This window comes from Eurosta solidaginis, chromosome 3, assembly GCF_040869045.1.
Source record: "Eurosta solidaginis isolate ZX-2024a chromosome 3, ASM4086904v1, whole genome shotgun sequence".
NCBI lineage: Eukaryota > Metazoa > Arthropoda > Insecta > Diptera > Tephritidae > Eurosta > Eurosta solidaginis.
The window spans coordinates 76,121,651-76,142,759 of NC_090321.1; the positions used below are offsets into that span (position 1 = coordinate 76,121,651).

Consider the following 21,109-nt stretch of genomic DNA (forward strand, 5'->3'; position numbering starts at 1 on the left):
TCCAACAAAAATGTTTATAGGGTGTTAGTTGCGCTACTTTGTAAAGTTTACAATGATTTTGGATACCAACGTGATCGCAAGTGCTTTATTATTCCTCGTGGAACCACATACTATTGCAATACATACGTTATTATGTTGTATTTACGTACGTATGCCCTGTGATAACTAGTACCATTAAACCCTATGTGCTTCTAATTCAAACATTCCTTTTAATATTAGGTACATAATTCATTAAATTCAAAGGTGTAATAAACTTTTTTCATATTTTCTCTTATTTTGAGTTGTCCTTATTTTCGCTTTAATAAATCTCGGTAAGTTGTATATGTAGGTAAGTATACGCGTGTATTTCACTATTTCCTAGGTTAGTAAAAAAATTTTTTTATACTCAGTTGAGCAGAGCTCACAGAGTATATGAACTTTGATTGGATAACGGTTGGTTGTACAGGTATAAAGGAATCGAGATAGATATAGACTTCCATATATCAAAATCATCAGTATCGAAAAAAAAATTGATTGAGCCATGTCCGTCCGTTCGTCCGTGTGTCCGTTAAGACGATAACTTGAGTAAATTTTGAGCTATCTTGATGAAATTTGGTATGTAGATTCCTGGGCACTCATCTCAGATCGCTATTTAAAATGAACGATATCGGACACGCCCACTTTTTCGATATCGAAAATTTCGAAAAATCGAAAAAGCGCGATAATTCATTACCAAAGTCGGATAAAGCGATAAAACTTGGTAGGCGGGTTAAACTTATGACGCAGAATCGAAAATTAGTAAGTAATTTTGGACAATGGGCGTGACACCGCCCACTTTTAAAAGAAGGTAATTTCAAAGTTTTGCAAGCTGTAATTTGGCAGTCGTTGAAGATATCATGATGAAATTTGGCAGCAACATTACTCCTATTACTGTATGTGTGCTTAATAAAAATCGGATGAAGAACACGCCCACTTTTTAAAAAAAATTTTTTAAAAGTCAAATTTTAAGAAAAAATTCAATATCTTTACAGTATATAAGTAAATTATGTCAACATTCAACTCCTGTAATGATATGGTGCAACAAAATACAAAAATAAAAGAAATTTTCAAAATGGGCGTGGCTCCGCCTATTCATATAATTTGTCTAGAATACTTTTAATGCCATAAGTCGAACAAAAATTTATCAATCCTTATGTAATTTGGTAAGGACAGAGCTTCTATGATGATAACAGTTTTCTTTGAAAATGGGCGAAATCGGTTGAAGCCACGCCCAGTTTTTATACACAGTCGACCGCCTGACCTTCCGCTCGGCCGTTAATAAGATAACTTGAGCAAAAACCGATATATCTTTACTTAACTTATTTCACGTACTTATCTGAACTCACTTTATCTTGGTGTTAAAAATGGGCGAAATCCGACTATGACCACGCCCACTTCTACGATATCGAAAATTTCGAAAAATCAAAATATAACTTTAGAAAAAACTTTGCAAAATACGTGTGACACCTACCATATTAAGTAGAAGAAAATGAAAAAGTTCTACAGGGCGAAATCAAAAGCCCTTGGAATCTTGGCAGGAATACTGTTCGTGGTATTACATATGAATATTGAGCAGCTTCCTTGATATTTTGTAAGGGTCTCAAATATAAGGCAGTCGTAAATTGCCATATACTAAAAGTAATTTTTTGGCCCTTACCGCTGGTGGGGGGAACCAAAGATTACTTTAAAGAAGCAAAAACAATGGTTTTAATGAGAAGCTAAATACATTCTCAAACGTTACAACAAATGCCCCTTACCTCTGGTGGGAGGAAGCAGTTTGTATTAAAATAAGAAGTGCTTGGTTTGAGAGTTCAAAGAATTCTGATTTATTTACAAAATTATCTTACTTTATATACACTTGTCTTATCCTAGCTTTCTTATAATTTGTTGTTGTATACATAAATATTTACAAAGGTTCATTTACATGTGTGTGTGTGTGAATGTCTTATCTTTAACTATATTTATTTACATATATTTGTTTTGTTGATATGAGCGACCTCGTATGCATTATCTTATCTTTGTTTGTGTAAGTAGTTCATACCCTGCAAAAAATGCGATTAGTCCGGGATACATCCGGGATTAGTCACAAAGGAGCATGCGACTAATGCCACTTTTGATCTCTTTATATGGAATGAATTGTTCCCTTTTGTTCGAGCATGTCCTATGAAGAGACTAATTGTACCCATTTATACCCGAAAGGGTATAAATAGAGAGTGGTTACATTTTATACCCCTAACGTAGCAGGAAGAGCCTAATCGCATATTGGTCCGAAGAGTAGCAGAAACGGACCATTTTTTGCCAAACCTTTCAAAATCTGTTCAGCTACTTAAATGAAATAAAAAAAGAATCCGTTTAAAACATGTAGATTTATTTTTAATTGATATTGATGTAAATTATTAATTTTTAGTTCTCAGCGAAACATTTGTACAGTGGAAAAAATTTATATATTTTATTTTTACGTATATACATTTTGAAAAGTGTACACATTTAGACCATGAATTCATGTTTATAGTTAGTTTACATGTTTTGGTTATATAATTGATTAAAGTTTTTTTTAAATTAACGAATATAAATAAAAGACGAAAATAACTGATAAAATAGGTTAATAATTTTCATTGCTTTTTTCGTGTTCGGAACTGTATATACATTGTTTAACAAACCGGATTAGCTTTTAATATATCGATTATATATACTGTGATATTTAATAGCAGACCGAGGTAGGCTACTTTAGCATATTTCCACAGATATATGAAATGTAAAGGTTTAAAGTAGGTATTTAATAAACAAGTTCAAATAATTTAGTAACGACAATCATTTATGTTACTGTTTAATATATGGATATTAATAAAACAAAATAAAATATTCCACAATTGCATATTCAAAGTGTATACAAATTTTTATTGAATGCATTGATACGCACTTTAAAGTTTCGTTATACCAATATGACACTAACACCCGGTTTTGCAGTGCGAGTTTAAACTACAGCTAAACTTAAGTAGATATTTGCTTTGCCACTTTGTCTTTTTCCATAAAATATTACAGCTCATCTTAGTTTAAGCGGCCAAAGTGGCAAGGTTAAACTTTAGTTAAATTTAACTGTAGTTTAAACTCGCACTGAAAAACCGGGCCTAAGTTATTTTGCTTGTATTTCATGCTGGCTCGTTTGTTTTTAACAGCCTCGATTGTATTTTTTTTTTATTTTGTTTGTTCTCTAAATTAATAATGCGAATTATGAATAGTTTAAGTATTGTTATAAATAGCTTAACTAAATTAGTGTAGTTAATGCGCTCGAATATAAAACTTCTCAGTTCAATTTAATACTGTTTTGAAGGATAATCTTAATTTAGTTGGTACCTGAAGAAACTTTTTTCTTTTGGCGATAAACTCTCTTGAAAAACTTTGCCTTTTCGAAATTTATGGCTTTTCTAACCATGTCCTCTGGCGACAATCCTTTGAAAGGCATTTTAGCAATAGCTCCTATTGAAACAGAAAAGGTTTATATTAAACAAGTTGAACAAATTCGAGACACTAATTTTACCAGTCAATGTACTGTACAAATTGGGGAACGATTTTAGGGAAATTTTTCTATGTGTACCATCCATGTTCAAGTCGTTTATTACATCAACATTTAACAGCATTTTGATATTTTTCATGTTATTGCACAAAATAGCCGACACCGCAGATTCCTTTGAAATAAAACAGGAACATATTACATTCCTTTGAAATAAAACAAGAACATATAACAAACTAAACTCATAAATGTATGTACTTAAGTATCTTAAAGTTCAAAACCTCATAGAAACATTCTGGAAAGCCTGTAAGTACTGTCACACAAATAATACAAAGGAGATAAAAACTTTTCTATATTCAGAACATTTTCTATTAAACCCATTAGGTTTATTTGACTATCGGTTAAAATATTAAACAAACCCAAAAAATATTATTGTCCTCTGTATTATTTGTACTTATGCCGTCATCAGAATACTAGATGCGTGGTATTGCAACATTCACTACACTATTCAACAAATGTACTTACATACACATCTTTGTTGGCAGTCGTAATCTTTTCTTCCAAATGCTCTAATTCCTGTATTTTACATATTGGAAAATACTTGGTGACCGGAGCACTTTGGGCTTCCTGACGAACCAGCTGTTCAGTGGCTACTTTTTGACTAGCAATTTCGTCCATGATAGCAATGTTCTGATTTTCAACTGCCAATTGTAGATCCTCAAGTTTTTTAAGGATTGCATCAAGCTGATTTTCAAACTTACTGCAGTGAATGCAGCACACAACTTCAAGCACGCCTGTGTTCGTATCTAAAATCAAACATTTTAAAATTCTATTAGTGGAATATACTTAAAATAGTAATTAACTCTTAAGTGCAGATTTTCTGTTGCTTGAAACGTTTTATACAAATGGTCAATTCTATGGGTTTGTAATGTTCCATGCTCTTCAAAAGTTCATAGTTCATATCATTTACCACTGTTATAATCCCTGGCAGACGTCGAGACACTGATCCTACGCGATTCAACGATACATTCACTGGATATGGTCAAACTTGGTCCGGGTTGTCTATTTGAACGGGAACTAACATTTGAAAGAATTAGTTAGTTTTTAGAAATAAATTATTAATGCTGCATGTTAATGCTTACATTTTGCTTTTTTTGTTGGAATCTGCGCCGCCGAGGCAGTGGGATGCTGGCCCTCGTACTTTTTCAAGATATGCTCGTAAAACAAATAAAGTTATTAATGGAAAAGTGATACAATTTTTTTGTTTACATGCAGGTGTGTAATATTGGAATTAAAAGTAATTTCTCAGGAAGAGGGATGCACATCAATTTGTACTCTACATCATCCAGGGAAAATTCTTCTGCATAAGACGACAGAGTAATATCAGCAGTACATATTCCCAATGTACGGGAATTAATGGGTTCTGTAAAAAAGCTTTCTAAGTTTAACAATCTCTTACCTTTAACAATTTTGCTATTTACATCTTTAAATTCTTCTATTTTTATGTACAGAAATGGTTTCACAGCACAGAAATTATTTGGACTATCTTTTGACAACATAAATTCGCTAAAGTGAAAACTTTTTATAATATCATTTTTGATTTTGAAACCGGAGAATTTGGGAGGCATCACAATATTCTCATGTTTCACCATTTTAGCGATTTGTTGCAATATATGAGTAGGTTTTTTTACATATGACTTTAAAATCTGTAAATAGTTTTCAAAGGCATATGCAGAATAACTTGAAGGAATACCTAGTTCTTCAACGTCATCCGAAACATGAAGTAAGCCGTGTACATTATACGAAATGCTGTTTTCCCCAAACACAACTGCGAAGTTTTCTACAAATAATTTTAGTAAATTTCTAGCTACCTCAATATTTACCCTAAAGGTTTTGGGACAGAATAATAATCTACAAGCGCAATGCAAGAGAAGGAATAGGTAATAAACATCGTCAGGAAGTTCGTCTTTAAAGACATAAATCCCATAATAAAAAAGACACATTCGAAATTCGGTAGCTTTCCAGTTCGATACTTCTTCCAAACTTCTGGGCTTTCGACCAAATTCTTTCGTAATGTGAGAAGATAAATCAACTAGCTTTTGAGATATGTTAATTTTCGTTTCTTTTTTAAACTTATAGTTTGAATTGTTGTTAATTATTCTTAATAGAAACTTTCTCATCACTCCTAAGACGATAAGGTGCATAACATCTAGAGGAACTTGAGATATCATTTTGATATTCACTTTTTCAAGAGGCGACAAATTAACTTTGAAAGCAGGTGAATGTTTAAATGGGTACTTGCGTTCAAGAAAATCATTATTTGATACAAGTGTTCCTACGTTCGAACTGTAGGTTAAAGCACCATCGATTTTTCCCGCCACTTGAGTGCATTTGGCACAACCATGGCATGAGCAGTGGCTCGGTATCCCACAAAGAAACGCTTTTGCTGGTGCATCTCATACAAACGCTCTTACTTCAAACGTAATGCAACGTCCATTACATTCAAACCCATTAGCTTGAAGTTCAGATACTTCCTCAATAAAATCGCTCAAAAATTGGTCTATGGAACTTGGTTTACTATTTCCAACATAAACACCAGTAGCAAAAACAGATACGTTAGGCATATTAACAATTCTAAATAAAATTGGCCACAACTGCATCCTACTGCTACGGTACAATGGAAGGCCATCAATATTTACATCTACAACTATGGTATTATAATCCCGTAATATGTCAGACATTTTTTTTAGTTGCGCTTTAATTCCAAAGTTGAGAAAAATTCCGGGATTAACATTTTGCAAAAGTAATCTACTTTTATCTTGGTTTAGTAGAGTCTCAGCACTTTTAGGGACATCCACATTTTGTTCTCTAAGAAGTGCTAGAAGCTCTGTAATGCTTTTGTGGGTTTCCTTATTTCGTATCGCCCACAATTTTAGGCCCTCCCTGAATGGTACCTGTACTGGACGAGTTTGCTCAATAGATAGCACTTCTTCTTCCCTTTCCACAATTCTACTCGCTGGCGCTCTTGATTCAGCGTCATTTCTACCTAACCTCAACTTTTCCCGGTTCTTAGTTCTTTCCCTGTTAACTAATCTCCTAATATGACGTTTGCTTACCTTATTCATTTTGGAAACACCTTCGCGTTCTCCTTGTTGCTCCTGATATCCTCTTCTGAAATATCTAATTATATTTTTTTTTTATTTTTAGTTGAGCTGCTTTTACTTTTTTTACTTCTTATTTCAGCTGTTCCAAAACTAGTGGGAGTAAATTCCCGATTGCAAACTTTTGTTAATGTTATCGATAACTCTCATATTTCTTTGCGTATATCGCCATACATACTATGCCCGATTGCACGGTACACGGTTGCACTCAACCCTGTGATGGTTTCACAGTTTTTTGACTTTTTAAAATGGGATATAATTATGCAAGCTGTGTCTTTTGTGAAAATTGTTGCCTGCTCGCAACGCAAAAGCGTTACACTTTTACCCTGTATAAAATGGCGGTGTGGCCATGCAACTCTGTGAAACTCTCAATTCGCTCTTGAGTTCCACATATACTCTGTAAATATGAGTGCGGATCACCTACCAGATCACGAGTTCAAAATTGCTTCGTTCTGCGCAGCTACGTCACAGTTGACTGTTTGAGCGAATGAAAGAAAGAGAGAAAAAAAGAGCTAAAGGAAGATGACGTAAGAATTGCCCATAAAAAAGAGATGATCTAATGTTTACATGCGCAATGCGCATGATTTTTGATATGAGTGAATATGGTGAGATGAAATGTTCTTTGTATGCATGTTCTATATGAGTCAGGATTTACAAAAGACACTTGACGCGTCATGCATCGTTCTACATTAGACAAGATTTATATTTTGATTATATAGCAGGCGAAGTAACGCAACTACGCGTTAACATAGAACGCTTGACTCGTCACTTCGCTGAAATGCTTTGACAGTGCCATGCTAGCAATATCTCAACTTCATGAATCGTTTTGTTACAAAGATAAAATATTCATAATCAAAATAAAATAGCTATTAAAGTTAGTTGTTGTTTTTTTTTTTTTTTTTTTTGATAGGAAGCTCAAAGGAAATTATGTCAAAAATCTGCAATAGGTTCCAATTTTTCATTTTAATTATAACATTTTTACAGGCCACTCTAATAAAAAATCATTGCGTTCGCTTAACGCACGAACATAAATGACCTCTTAATGTCCTAACCGAAATAAGAATTGGAAGCGCGATAGCTTTTTCCTTAGAAATTCAATTTCGGTTGCTCTCATTTAATTTGTATGTGCATTCGACAGTATTCGACAGAAAAAAATCGATGGTTTTCCTAAAATAAAACTGTCGATAGTGCCATCGTTAGTTTTCAGCTCTATGGATAACAAAAAACAGCTGTTATTTCTTTTCCGTGCATAAAAATATTGAACATTCTTGTTGACATCATTTTATTGCAATATATTAGGGGGACTCATGTAACCGTATAAATGCCTTATAAAGTGTGTAAACGTATAAATTTATCTAGTTTACGCACGAGCTGTCAAATTTTGTATGAAAAATCATTTACACAATTTGTATAAATTTACGCGCACATTTCATTGTGTAAACGCGGTAAACTCAAAGGAATGCAACCTTGCAGACATTACAGACGGCATTTTCATCAAAAATCTCCAACATCAGCGAGTAAAGGCGTTTTAGTTTTGATTTTTCACTTAGTCTTGGCATTTTTTAATTTGTGTAACAATCAAAAAATGTTGTTCGGCAATAATACAGCTGATAAACAATCAAGTTTATCAAGAGTATTACTAGGTGCGTTCATATAACAGCGTGTGTAAATGGATATAATTTTACACCTTATAAGTTTATATGCTATCATGAGTCCCCCTATTAAATAATATAGTGGGTTTATAAAGTTGTGCGTGAAAGTTTGGACGCGATGAATTTGTTCGATGATCAGCCGTAAACCGAACAAAGTTTTGGTAATCGTTTACTTTAGCTCACAACTGCTAAAACCAGACCAAAAATATCAGGAGAGGTGTCAAAAGACGCGCTTTGCACCCAGGATCACGAATCCGAAGGCGGAAATTTGCAAACAAAATTTAAAATTTTCATGTGGTTTCTGTTGTTTTGATGATTTTCCTGTACCCACAAGAAAAACTGTGCATAAAAGTGTTTTGCGCGGATATAGTTTTGGTCTCCAAACCGGTGTTGGACCCACTCAGGGTAGTTTTTTAGGCAGCGATTTAGTTTAGCACCCCCCGAGTTCGGGGTTAAACTTAGTATCAAATGAAAGAGGGAGTTTTCCCGATCACAAATATATATAACTTAAAGTGCGCAGACTTATAGTTTACGAGTTATTTGATGTTAAAGTTTGCAAATTTAGCAAATTTCTATAGCACTTTCAGTTACAATTTACACATCTTTCAAAACCTTTATGCACATAAATATCTATATAAATTGGCAACGATACACTTAAATTTCATTTTAGTATATTTCACATATAATTCTTGCATTGTTTTTACTTTATTTAAATGTTTTTATTAAATAAATTGCGCTTTTGTAGCAACATTCACATTTATGTATGTATATATTTTATCGATGACATTACAAAGCTGTGCTGCCACATCAACAAAGAAAAAACAAATATAAATATTAACGTGCCACCTTTCAGTTAATAAAGAAAAAGGAAAATATATATTTTTACTACTATGCGGAAGGACATCACCGTGGCGGTAGCCACGGTTATACCACGCACCCGGACTTGGCATGGCGTAGCCCAGGGTTATTTTAAATAAGCGCGACCGAAGGCCGCCTACGCGAAAAGGTGTTCTACGCAGAATTACTGTGCATGGCGCAGCCGGTGTTGGATCGGATAACATAACAATAAACATAAGAGTTATAAGGTAATATGCGGAAGGACATCACCGTGGCGGTAGCCACGGTTATACCACGCACCCGGACTTGGCATGGCGTAGCCCAGGGTTATTTTAAATAAGCGCGGCCGAAGGCTGCCTACGCGGAAAGGTGTTCTACGCAGAATTACTGTGCATGGCGCAGCCGGTGTTGGATCGGATAACATAACAATAAACATAAGAGTTATAAGGTAATATGCGGAAGGACATCACCGTGGCGGTAGCCACGGTTATACCACACACCCGGACTTGGCATGGCGTAGCCCAGGGTTATTTTAAATAAGCGCGGCCGAAGGCCGCCTACGCGGAAAGGTGTTCTACGCAGAATTACTGTGCATGGCGCAGCCGGTGTTGGATCGGCTAACATAACAATAAACATAAGAGTTATAAGGTAATATGCGGAAGGACATCACCGTGGCGGTAGCCACGGTTATACCACACACCCGGACTTGGCATGGCGTAGCCCAGGGTTATTTTAAATAAGCGCGGCCGAAGGCCGCCTACGCGGAAAGGTGTTCTACGCAGAATTACTGTGCTTGGCGCAGCCGTTGTTGGATCGGCTAACATAACAATAAACATAAGAGTTATAAGGTAATATCAGCTCGTTCACGAATGCAAAAAAGAGCTTTTTCAAATTTTTGGTAAATAAAGACTAGAAAAGTTAAAGATATATATACATCAGATGAAATATATTTTTATAAGTTATTTTTCGATTCTGCACTTGTTCCGTTTTTTAGATGTGGCAGCACAGCTTTGTAATGTCATCAATAAAATATTGTTACGAATATTAGCAAAACTAAGGAGTGCTGCCAGCTCTAAGCCGATCTAAGCAGTGACGTGAATGCACATCAATAATTCAATCATTATGTATCTACATAAACGAATAAATAATTGCGTCTACACATATGTACACATTCCGACGAGCAACATTTACATACAAGGCAGCAAGAGATGAGATGTCACACACCGATGAATTTACTTTTACGCTTATGTGTGTGCGGGAGACTGTAAACTACAAACACATGCATATACCTTATCTGAGTTGTCACAAGAGAGAGCAATAATTTGTGCACGTAGTTGTGGCTGGCGATTTTGTAGCCGAAACAACTAGTAACTTCTGGAAATCGAAGAGCCTAGAAGTATGCAGCGTAAACTATAAAAGCGGCGCCAGCGAGTAAGAAGAATGCAGTTTGATTTGAATTGTCAAGCAGTTACGAGTAAGACGATATCTAGCGAGCAATAGCACTATTATTTTGGAAAGTCAGTTTCCTTTAAGATATCAGTTTGGTTATTAAGCTATTCGTTGCACAGTTTGAGTGTTATTGTGAAGTACTTAATAAAGGCCATTTTTCCATCATTCAATATTGGAGTTATTTATTCAACAGTTTAGTTATTCGAACTTAGCAGAGGATTGCAAATAAGAGGATTTGCAAGTAAATTCGTTACAATTGGTGTCAGAAGAGGAATTGTTGAATAAATTCTAGAGGACAACAAGGACATGGCAAAGTTAAGTGAATTGAAGATCCCGCAACTGAAGAAGGAGTTGGAGAGCCGTGGATTGAATACAAGCGGCGTTAAACTCGAACTTCAGGCACGGCTACGAGAAGCAATGGAAGCAGAAGGAATTGATGTGGAAGAGCATGTCTTTCATCTTGATGGCGAGGAGACAACAAAAATTGAAGAGAAGAACGAAACATCGCAGACGGTTACCAGTACAGACTTGAACATGATTTTAGCTGCAATATCTGCTCAAACATCGACAGTGTCATCTCAACTGGCAGAACAGAAGACATATATGACATCACAACTAGAATCGCAGGAGACACGCATAACATCCAAGATTGAAGCACAAGAAACGCGTATGTCAGAAATGTCGACACAGATTACATCGAAGATTGAAGCACAAGAAACCCGTATGTCAGAAATGTCGACACAGATTACATCCAAGATGGAAACTCAACTGGAAGAGCAAAAGACATATATGACATCTCAGTTCGCTGAGCAGTTGAAAGCACAGGAGGCCCGCATATCCTCGCAGCTGGAGGCACAGGAGATAAGGGTAACATCAAAGCTGGAAGCACAGGATACAAAAATTGTGCAGCTCGAGGACAAAATTGATGCCGAGATAGAAGCTTTGAGAGGTCGTATACAGGAGTTGCAAATGAATCGCCCAGCAGTTTCAGCGAGTAATCCAAAGGTAAAAACACCATCCTTTGACGGTTCTGTTCCTTTCCAGGTCTTCAAGCTACAGTTTGAGAAGACCGCAGCAGTGAACAACTGGAATGCGGAAGATAAAGTTGCTGCACTATTCGTGGCATTGAAGGGGCCAGCAGCGGAAATTCTACAGACGATTCCCGAAGGAGAGCGGAACAATTATGAAGCATTGATGGCTGCTGTAGAACGACGTTATGGAAGCGAGCATAGGAAACAGATATTCCAAATTGAGTTGCAAAACCGCTACCAAAAAGCAAATGAGACATTGCAGGAGTTTGCTTCAGATATTGAAAGATTGGCTCATCTTGCAAATGCGGACGCACCCGTGGAATACACTGAAAGGGTAAAAATCCAGAGTTTCATAAATGGCATACGGGACGTGGAAACGAAGCGAGCTACATACGCAAACCCAAAGCCAACATTCGCAGAAACGGTGTCACAAGCTCTGATTCAGGAAACAGCGTCGCTTCTGTGTAAGCCAGTTTTCAAAGCACGCCGTGTGGAAGTAGAAAGGCCAGAGTGGGTAGACCCAATTTTGGAAGCACTGAAGGGATCTCAACAGAAGAATGCCGGAGTTATTAAATGTTTCAAGTGCGGCAACCCAGGTCACATTGCACGTCATTGCGATCTTGGTGCTAATAGTTCCAACAATGTGGGTGGCCGTAAACGCAAAGCTGGCGGAAATGAGCAAGAGCGTGTCGAATGTAAAGAACGAAAACTTGCCCCGGCTATTGAATGTCCTGTGATATCTGTGTCGCAAATTGGAAGGAAATCAAGCAGTCTTACCGTCAGAGGGAATGTGGATGGCAAAGAACGAATACTGACTGTAGATACGGGCGCATCTCATTCCTTGATCCGATCTGACTTGGTCAACAGGAGAGTAAAACCGTTACCTGGAGCAAAGTTGCGTACGGTCACTGGCGAGTATAACCAAGTTCAGGGAGAAGTGATATGTGAAGTATTGATTGGGAAGGTCATGGTCCTACACAAATTTGTTGTGGCGGAGATTGTTGATGAAGTTATATTGGGAGTAGATTTCTTGGTTGACCATGACATTAAGATCGATATGCAGAGAAGGGTGATGCGTTATGAGAACCAAGATGTGCCACTTAACTTTAGTTTGGAAAAAGGGTTCTGCAGTAATCGGGTACTGGTGGAGAAGACTCGACGAAGGCCACGGAAGTCGAAGGCAAAGGTTGATAGATCGAATGGGCCAAATAAATCAAAATCAAAAGTACCTGCGAGAGAAACACTGGCATTGACAAAACGTAAAAGACGCAGGAAAATGAAGCAACGAATTTTCGAGAAGGAATGCGAGGGTAGTTTCAATCCAGAGCGCACTACTGTGGGGAAACGTGGGAGCGATACTGATTATGCAAAGCAAATCCGTCCAGCGCAAGCTCTACGAAGTAGTTCATCGGCCAAACAACAGAGTGTAAAGGAACGAACCATGGTATTGAGTGGTACGATGAAACACAGGTACCATGAGAACAATAATTCGAAAAGTTTCTTGGCGGGAGATTTGGTACTGTTATACAACCCTCACCGGCGGAAAGTTGTTCCATCCAAATTTCGGTGCAGTTGGGAAGGCCCGTACAAGATTGTGAAGAAGCTCAGTGATACCATCTACCGCATACAAAGCATTGAGAAACCACGGAGTAGAAGAGTGGTACATTTGGCGATGCTAGCAGCGTTTAGATCAAGAGATTTGTCTGATCGGGACGATCAGACTTAGGTGGAGGGCAGTGTTACGAATATTAGCAAAACTAAGGAGTGCTGCCAGCTCTAAGCCGATCTAAGCAGTGACGTGAATGCACATCAATAATTCAATCATTATGTATCTACATAAACGAATAAATAATTGCGTCTACACATATGTACACATTCCGACGAGCAACATTTACATACAAGGCAGCAAGAGATGAGATGTCACACACCGATGAATTTACTTTTACGCTTATGTGTGTGCGGGAGACTGTAAACTACAAACACATGCATATACCTTATCTGAGTTGTCACAAGAGAGGGCAATAATTTGTGCACGTAGTTGTGGCTGGCGATTTTGTAGCCGAAACAACTAGTAACTTCTGGAAATCGAAGAGCCTAGAAGTATGCAGCGTAAACTATAAAAGCGGCGCCAGCGAGTAAGAAGAATGCAGTTTGATTTGAATTGTCAAGCAGTTACGAGTAAGACGATATCTAGCGAGCAATAGCACTATTATTTTGGAAAGTCAGTTTCCTTTAAGATATCAGTTTGGTTATTAAGCTATTCGTTGCACAGTTTGAGTGTTATTGTGAAGTACTTAATAAAGGCCATTTTTCCATCATTCAATATTGGAGTTATTTATTCAACAGTTTAGTGATTCGAACTTAGCAGAGGATTGCAAATAAGAGGATTTGCAAGTAAATTCGTTACAATATATATATACATAAATGTGAATGTTGCTACAAAAGCGCGATTGATTTAATAAAAACTTTTATATTAAGTAAAAACAATGCAAGAATTATATGTGAAATATACTAAAATGAAATTTGAGTGTATCGTTGCCAATTTATATAGATATTTATGTGCATAAAGGTTTTGAAAGATGTGTAAATTGTAATTGAAAGTGCTATAGAAATTTGCTAAATTTGCAAACTTTAACATCAAATAACTCGTAAACTATAAGTCTGCGCACTTAAAGTTATATATATTTGTGATCGGGAGAACTCCCTCTTTCATTTGATACCAAGTTTAACCCCGAACTCGGGGGGTGCTATTCTAAAATTTTCCCTCTTTATGTTGTGAGTAGGTGTTTCGGTTTGTGCTGTGTTGATGCTGTCTGCTGTTACTTTCTAGTCTGGGCCGTGACTCGAATTCCGCATTCTCATTGTCGTGCAAAATGGTAGAAGCTATCGCATATTCCGATTCCAAATTTTCTGGGTTATGGCTGTACAATGTACCACTTGTATATTTGGAGTTTAACCCAAGAATAAACGTCCTTATTGCCTCCTGATTAGCGTATGCTATCATTCCCTTGTGATCATTGGACATCTCAATTTTTGATAGGGCTAAATTAAGTGCCTTAGAAACATCGCTGTGGAATTCTGCAAGGGTTTTTCTACCTTGTGTGATTCGCTTCATTTCATCCAGAAGCACATATAGTGGGCGTTGGTCTGCATATGTATAATCCAATCTATTAATGATTGAATAAAAATTCAATTGGGTGTTATGGTTCGTCAGAACGTTAGCAGCGGGTCCAGTAATTTTTGTGCGCATTATTCCCAGAGCACTGTAATATTTGGGGTGGTCTTGGAAGGTCTTTATAGCTTCCATGAATGTCCACACTTGCGATCTCCATGATCGGTATTGCTCCATATCCCCGTAAAATTTTGGTAGGGATTTGAAAAGTTCAAGGTCGATATCCTTGGCGTCAGTAATATTTAGTTTTACCTCTTCGTACAAAACCAATGCTTCCGAAGCGTTTCGTTGTTCTAGTGAGGCAATTTTCTCCATGAATTCCGTTTTTTGTTGCTGCATCTGGTTCGTCAGTACGGTGAACTGGGCATTTAGTTGGGCCAGTTGTTGTTCCATTGTACACTTATTTATGTTTCTGTGTTCGTCGTAGGATTTTTGCTTTTTTCCGCTCCGAAGTCTCCGTAAAGTATCCAGATTTTCACTTCACTTTTTTGTCTCAATTTTTCAGAGATTTTTTTTTTTTTTTTTTTTTTGTTATTATTTATCCACGTTTTTCAATAAACGAGTGTTGGAAGTCTTTCTTCCCGTGGATTGATTTTTTCAATAGAAAAAAGGCTTAAGGTTCGGTTGAGCCCCCAGTTATGAGTCCGTGTTGGAAGTTGAAATAAAAATATAAGCAGAAGCTTCTTTCAATCTTCGTTTATTTTCAGAACTGACTACATTTTTGTGTTTACTTCTATTTATACTAATTCTAAATATTGTGTGTTCATTGACAAGGTTGTTATTCGAAAGATGTTTACATGTTAAGTATAATGTTATCAAAATGCTTTGTTACTTAAGAGACAAACAAGATTATGTTTCTTTGTTTGTTCTTCATTATCTCTTGAAGGGAAAAAGTTTATTGTTATTGTTATTGCTTACAGATATTTTAATTCGTAAACAATAATTATGTGTGTGTTTGGTATGTATATATGTATATATCTATCTACTTAGGGTCTAAAGGTGTTAACTAGCGCAGATGAATCGTTTCGCAACTACTACTACGACAAATGCTTATTGAGAAGCGGCCTTAAAACTAGTGATATTGAACTAGTGGAGTACCTCATTGACGGTATCCCCAACAAACAGCTTCAAATTCAAGCAAAACTTCAAAATTTTAATAATACAAATGAGTTAATGAGAGCATTTCGCACCACTGAGCTGCCGCAAAGCTCAAATGCTCTAGCTAATACAAACAGGTTGAGATGTTACAACCGTAACGCTTCAGACCACATATACAAGGACTGCAATAAACCAAAGCGCGAATTTGGGGCATATTTCGCTGGGGCGAAAAAGGCCATTTCGCGACCAGCTGCAAACAGTATAAGAATCCAGCAAACAACATAAACAACAACTTTGTAAGATATTTTAGCATATGTATTTTAGCTAACCCTAATATTAATATGGTTGAAGAAGGCCTAATCGATTCCGGGAGTCCAATAAGCTTGCTTAAGCAATGTCTAGTTTCAGGAAGAGTGCGGTTACTAGAAACCAAAGAAAATTACTATGGAAAAAATAATTAAAAATTAATAACTTTCGGAAAATTACTCTGTTATGTAAATATATTGAATAAAGACGTTTTAATTGAAATCGTATTGGTTCCCGATTAATCGATTAGACACAATATTATACTAGGTAGAAATTTTATTGAGGCAAGTGAAGCCAAACTCAAAATAGATGAGTCAAATAAAAATGTAAACTTTAAAAATTCGGAAGTTGGTCAGAAACAAAGTGTTACAAAATGTACATATTAAAAAGAAGGTGACGTTATAAGAGAATTACTGGCAATTAATATAGATAGTTCTAACGATGTTGGAAATACAGTAGGAAACAAAGTTAGTGATATCGATAAGAAAAGTTTTCACAAACTATTCTCGAGTGAATACTTGCACGCGGACCGGCCACTCGAACCTAGAGTTAAACAGGAATTAAACTTAACGTTAGAGAACACAAATATTTCAGCTGCGCCACTAGAAGGTTGTCATACAGCGAAAAGATAGAACTGCAAAAGATCATACACGATTATTTAGCAAAGGGGTATATACGGCCTAGTGACTCCGAATTCGTTTCACCAATAGTGTTCGTAAAAAAGAAAACCGGTGAATTGCGTATGTGCATAGGTTATAGAAAGTTGAATAAAGTTACGGCGAAGGTTAGCCTCTAATAGATGACTTGTTAGACAAGTTGGTGAACAAAAGATGGTTCACAAAGCTAGACCTAAAAAATGAGAAAGTAATTCCAGTTCCCACATAGGGTTTTCTAGCAAATTAATTCCTTAATTTGGAGGGTCGTATTAGGTATCAACAGTTTTTATGGTATTACGTTATGGCGTAGGGTACACTAACTTGTACATATGTGAACACAGCCTAAGTACTATACCTTATGCTTATGCTTATAAAATAGCGAGTAATATTCGTTTGTAAAAAACTAGAGAATAAGAAAATACAATATACACGCCATTTTGGAAAAATAAAGGAGATTCAGTCGATTTTGGACATTGTTTACTATATAGTTTGGCAGCTTATTTTGAGGTTATGTTGCGAATAGAGTGGAAGGCACTCGAATTCAGTGAAAGAGACACTCGAATGGAATGGAATGAAGAACAGTAGGAAGAGCAGAGTTGCATTGGATCAATCATTGCATCAATATTAACGAAAAATTTAGAAAAAATAATTAAATACTTGAGTATAAGCAAACACTTTCTTTCAATTACTGCAATTAAGGTGTCGTAGATGCTATACATTCCAAAATTATAACATTTTATGTCTGTTTAAAAATGTAACTTCAATTTCCCTAAGATTTCCGTAATATGGCCATTAGTGATGTTTGTGTATGTGTTCAAATTTTGAGCTATCAGCTGCCCAATATGCACAAGGACAACTTTTTTCCAACCTTTGAAAAATATGTAGTTCTCAAATGGAAATCCAACTTTTACAACAGTTGAAGATAAAATCGTTTTTTCCAAAGTTTGTTTTCAAATTTAGTGCTCTTGGAGGTCAATTTGAAATATTACTTAAAATTTTTTTACATGGTAACGCGTTTATTCATTTATGTGTGTGGCAATGCTGGCCAATCATCTGTCAAAAGATTGGATAGCAGTGAAACTGTAAGTAGTGGAAAAAGTGAATTAATTGATATATTTCGGGGAAGTACCCAATTATAATATGATAAGTATTTAGTTAATTTAATATACATATGTGCAACTATTAAAATGCATAGAAGCAAGAAAATTAGAAGTGAGGTAAGGCAGGTAGTGGCTTGGCTGTCGGAGTGCTCGCCAACAATGGAAAGTTTGCCAATGGAGCCTTCCCTGTCAACTGTTACATACAATCCTCCTTTGGAAAACTTTTCAAGTGAAGAAACTTCCTCGGAAAGCGATTCAGAAGAGATTGCTGATGATTTACCCAACTTAAATGATGAGTTAGCTACCAATAGCTTTTTAAATATATATTTCAATACAAATTTTCTACTATAAGAGCTTTATAAGCTATTTTATTTATATATTCTATTCTACTGTATACTTCGTACTCTCTTTTTTCTCTAGGTTGTTGAACTCCAAACTATAGTTTGTGGCAATGCCATACGCTTCATAAAAATGGTGTGGCGAAAAGTGATGAGCGATGAAGCTTCAGGTACTTCACTTGGAAGGGCACGTCCAACAAGAAAGCTATTAGAGTGCGCAGAATAACGGGAGCCCTGAGGCTTGCAGAGGCTTGCAATCAAAAATTTGCCAACTCTTCAAATGAGGACTTTGAAAGGACTAATATGTCCTTCTTTCATCAAGCCAAAAATCGCCTGGTGAAAAAAATGCAATACAGCAAGAAAGAGAATGCTACTGAAGTTAAATAAAAATAAGATATTGATTTATTACATTAATTTCATGATTCTAAAATAATCATTAAAAATTTTAACTAATTGTAATTTATTAATTAGATACTTACAAAATTTTAAAAATTCTTTGCATCAAAGCTGAGGTATTTTTGTTCGTGCTCAAAGCACCGAGAAACATAGAAAAATGTAAAAAAAATTGGGGGTCAACCGGCGAAATTCTGAGATAATTGAGGTTATGTATGCGAAAAACGGATTTTCCCCCACATTTGAGATCTTGTACAGGGTACTAAAATTTTTGGTGATTTCATTCTCCAATCATATCATTTAATACTACTCATACCCTTAAATTCAAGATATTACGATCTTAATTACGAACTCTTTTCGTAAAGTTATGGCTATTTTAAGTTATGTTCTTTGACGAAGTTGTGTAAACAGTATATTTGATACTTGAAAAGTGCATTAAAATTTGATGCATAACTTAAAACAGCCATAACTATTCGAACAGAGTTCGTAATTAAGATCGTAATATCTTGAATTGAAGGGTAAAATTAGTGTTAAATCATATGATTGGAGAAAGAAATCACCAAAAAATTGTGTACCCTGTAAAAGACCTCAAAAGTAGGAAAAAACGCCGTTTTTCGCGTACGTAACTTCAATTATCTCAGAATTTCTCCGGTTGACCACCCACTTTTTTACACTTTCTATGTTTATCGATGCTTTGAGCATGAAAAAAATATCTCAGCTTTGGTGAAAAGAATTTTTAAAATTTTGTAAGAATCTAATTAATGGCTTACAATTACTTAAAATTTTTAAATAGTTTTAATTTATTTTTAAATATGTAAAATGAATTACTATTTATTTTAATTTATGTTTATTATATTAAACTGAAACCAAATTTATATACAACGCTGTTATTTTTATTCAATTCGGATGCGAAATTTAATTCTAGAAGAGTTTTCTTTTTAATTTGAATCCAATTGGAGATTGATGTTGGAGTTCAAATTTATATCAAAGGATTTCTTAAGTGGAGAACTAAGATTATTTATACATAAAAAATGTGCCGTTTTGTTGGAGAATGGGTTGGTTCTCCAATGGAGGTACAATGGATATTAAACATTGGAATTTGGAAACCGAGTTGGATTTCCATTTGACCTCAAACGGATTTCCAACAAAAATGTTTATAGGGTGTTAGTTGCGCTACTTGGTAAAGTTTACAATGATTTTGGATACCAACGTGATCGCAAGTGCTTTATTATTCCTCGTGGAACCACATACTATTGCAATACATACGTTATTATGTTGTATTTACGTACGTATGCCCTGTGATAACTAGTACCATTAAACCCTATGTGCTTCTAATTCAAACATTCCTTTTAATATTAGGTACATAATTCATTAAATTCAAAGGTGTAATAAACTTTTTTCATATTTTCTCTTATTTTGAGTTGTCTTTATTTTCGCTTTAATAAATCTCGGTAAGTTGTATATGTAGGTAAGTATACGTGTGTATTTCACTATTTCCTAGGTTAGTAAAAAAATTTTTTTATACTCAGTTGAGCAGAGCTCACAGAGTATATGAACTTTGATTGGATAACGGTTGGTTGTACAGGTATAAAGGAATCGAGATAGATATAGACTTCCATATATCAAAATCATCAGTATCAAAAAAAAATTGATTGAGCCATGTCCGTCCGTTCGTCCGTGTGTCCGTTAAGACGATAACTTGAGTAAATTTTGAGCTATCTTGATGAAATTTGGTATGTAGGTTCCTGGGCACTCATCTCAGATCGCTATTTAAAATGAACGATATCGGACACGCCCACTTTTTCGATATCGAAAATTTCGAAAAATCGAAAAAGCGCGATAATTCATTACCAAAGTCGGATAAAGCGATAAAACTTGGTAGGCGGGTTAAACTTATGACGCAGAATCGAAAATTAGTAAGTAATTTTGGACAATGGGCGTGACACCGCCCACTTTTAAAAGAAGGTAATTTCAAAGTTTTGCAAGCTGTAATTTGGCAGTCGTTGAAGATATCATGATGAAATTTGGCAGCAACATTACTCCTATTACTGTATGTGTGCTTAATAAAAATCGGATGAAGAACACGCCCACTTTTTAAAAAAAATTTTTTAAAAGTCAAATTTTAAGAAAAAATTCAATATCTTTACAGTATATAAGTAAATTATGTCAACATTCAACTCCTGTAATGATATGGTGCAACAAAATACAAAAATAAAAGAAATTTTCAAAATGGGCGTGGCTCCGCCTATTCATATAATTTGTCTAGAATACTTTTAATGCCATAAGTCGAACAAAAATTTATCAATCCTTATGTAATTTGGTAAGGACAGAGCTTCTATGATGATAACAGTTTTCTTTGAAAATGGGCGAAATCGGTTGAAGCCATG

The 21,109-nt window shown here is 35.6% G+C and overlaps 2 protein-coding genes across 16 annotated transcripts; one reads left to right on the forward strand and one right to left on the reverse strand.

The window, feature by feature from the left end:
* Positions 1-2,365: 2,365 nt before the first annotated feature.
* On the reverse strand, positions 2,366-9,314 carry LOC137244000 (uncharacterized). 11 transcript variants are annotated; one of them, XM_067772392.1, is made up of 7 exons: positions 6,761-9,282; positions 6,646-6,709; positions 4,672-4,952; positions 4,500-4,606; positions 4,055-4,335; positions 3,557-3,704; positions 2,366-3,495 (listed from the first exon to the last, which is right to left on the reverse strand). In XM_067772392.1, exons 5-7 carry the CDS (start codon positions 4,205-4,207, stop codon positions 3,362-3,364), a joined length of 435 nt encoding a protein of 144 aa, XP_067628493.1. In that variant the 5' UTR covers positions 4,208-4,335; positions 4,500-4,606; positions 4,672-4,952; positions 6,646-6,709; positions 6,761-9,282; the 3' UTR covers positions 2,366-3,361. The 11 variants fall into 11 exon arrangements, 5 of the variants coding, with proteins under 5 accessions (XP_067628493.1, XP_067628492.1, XP_067628491.1 ...); XR_010950722.1 differs by having other exon boundaries at positions 4,672-7,165; positions 9,047-9,314; XR_010950721.1 differs by having other exon boundaries at positions 4,672-7,165; positions 8,876-9,314.
* On the forward strand, positions 7,894-19,587 carry LOC137243999 (uncharacterized). Of its 5 annotated transcripts, none has more exons than XR_010950719.1 (3): positions 7,894-8,503; positions 15,822-16,225; positions 18,412-19,587. XR_010950719.1 is itself a non-coding variant. In XM_067772385.1 (3 exons), the coding sequence occupies exon 1, from the start codon at positions 10,935-10,937 to the stop codon at positions 13,383-13,385; it is 2,451 nt and encodes an 816-aa protein (XP_067628486.1). In that variant the 5' UTR covers positions 10,377-10,934; the 3' UTR covers positions 13,386-14,249; positions 15,822-16,225; positions 18,412-19,587. The 5 variants fall into 5 exon arrangements, 3 of the variants coding, with proteins under 3 accessions (XP_067628486.1, XP_067628487.1, XP_067628488.1); XM_067772385.1 differs by lacking the exon at positions 7,894-8,503 and adding an exon at positions 10,377-14,249; XM_067772386.1 differs by lacking the exon at positions 7,894-8,503 and adding an exon at positions 10,377-14,228.
* Positions 19,588-21,109: the final 1,522 nt, after the last annotated feature.

Bases quoted from the DNA above. Each gene is read 5' to 3' on its own strand.
- LOC137244000 (XM_067772393.1), bottom strand. From the start codon at position 4,207: ATGGACGAAATTGCTAGTCAAAAAGTAGCCACTGAACAGCTGGTTCGT. The intron at 3,705-4,054 runs GTAAGTACATTT...TTTATTTCAAAG, and splicing joins CTGCCAACAAAGATGTGTAT to GAATCTGCGGTGTCGGCTAT. The intron at 3,496-3,556 runs GTAAAATTAGTG...CTGTTTCAATAG, and splicing joins TTTGTACAGTACATTGACTG to GAGCTATTGCTAAAATGCCT.
- LOC137243999 (XM_067772385.1), top strand. From the start codon at position 10,935: ATGGCAAAGTTAAGTGAATTGAAGATCCCGCAACTGAAGAAGGAGTTG.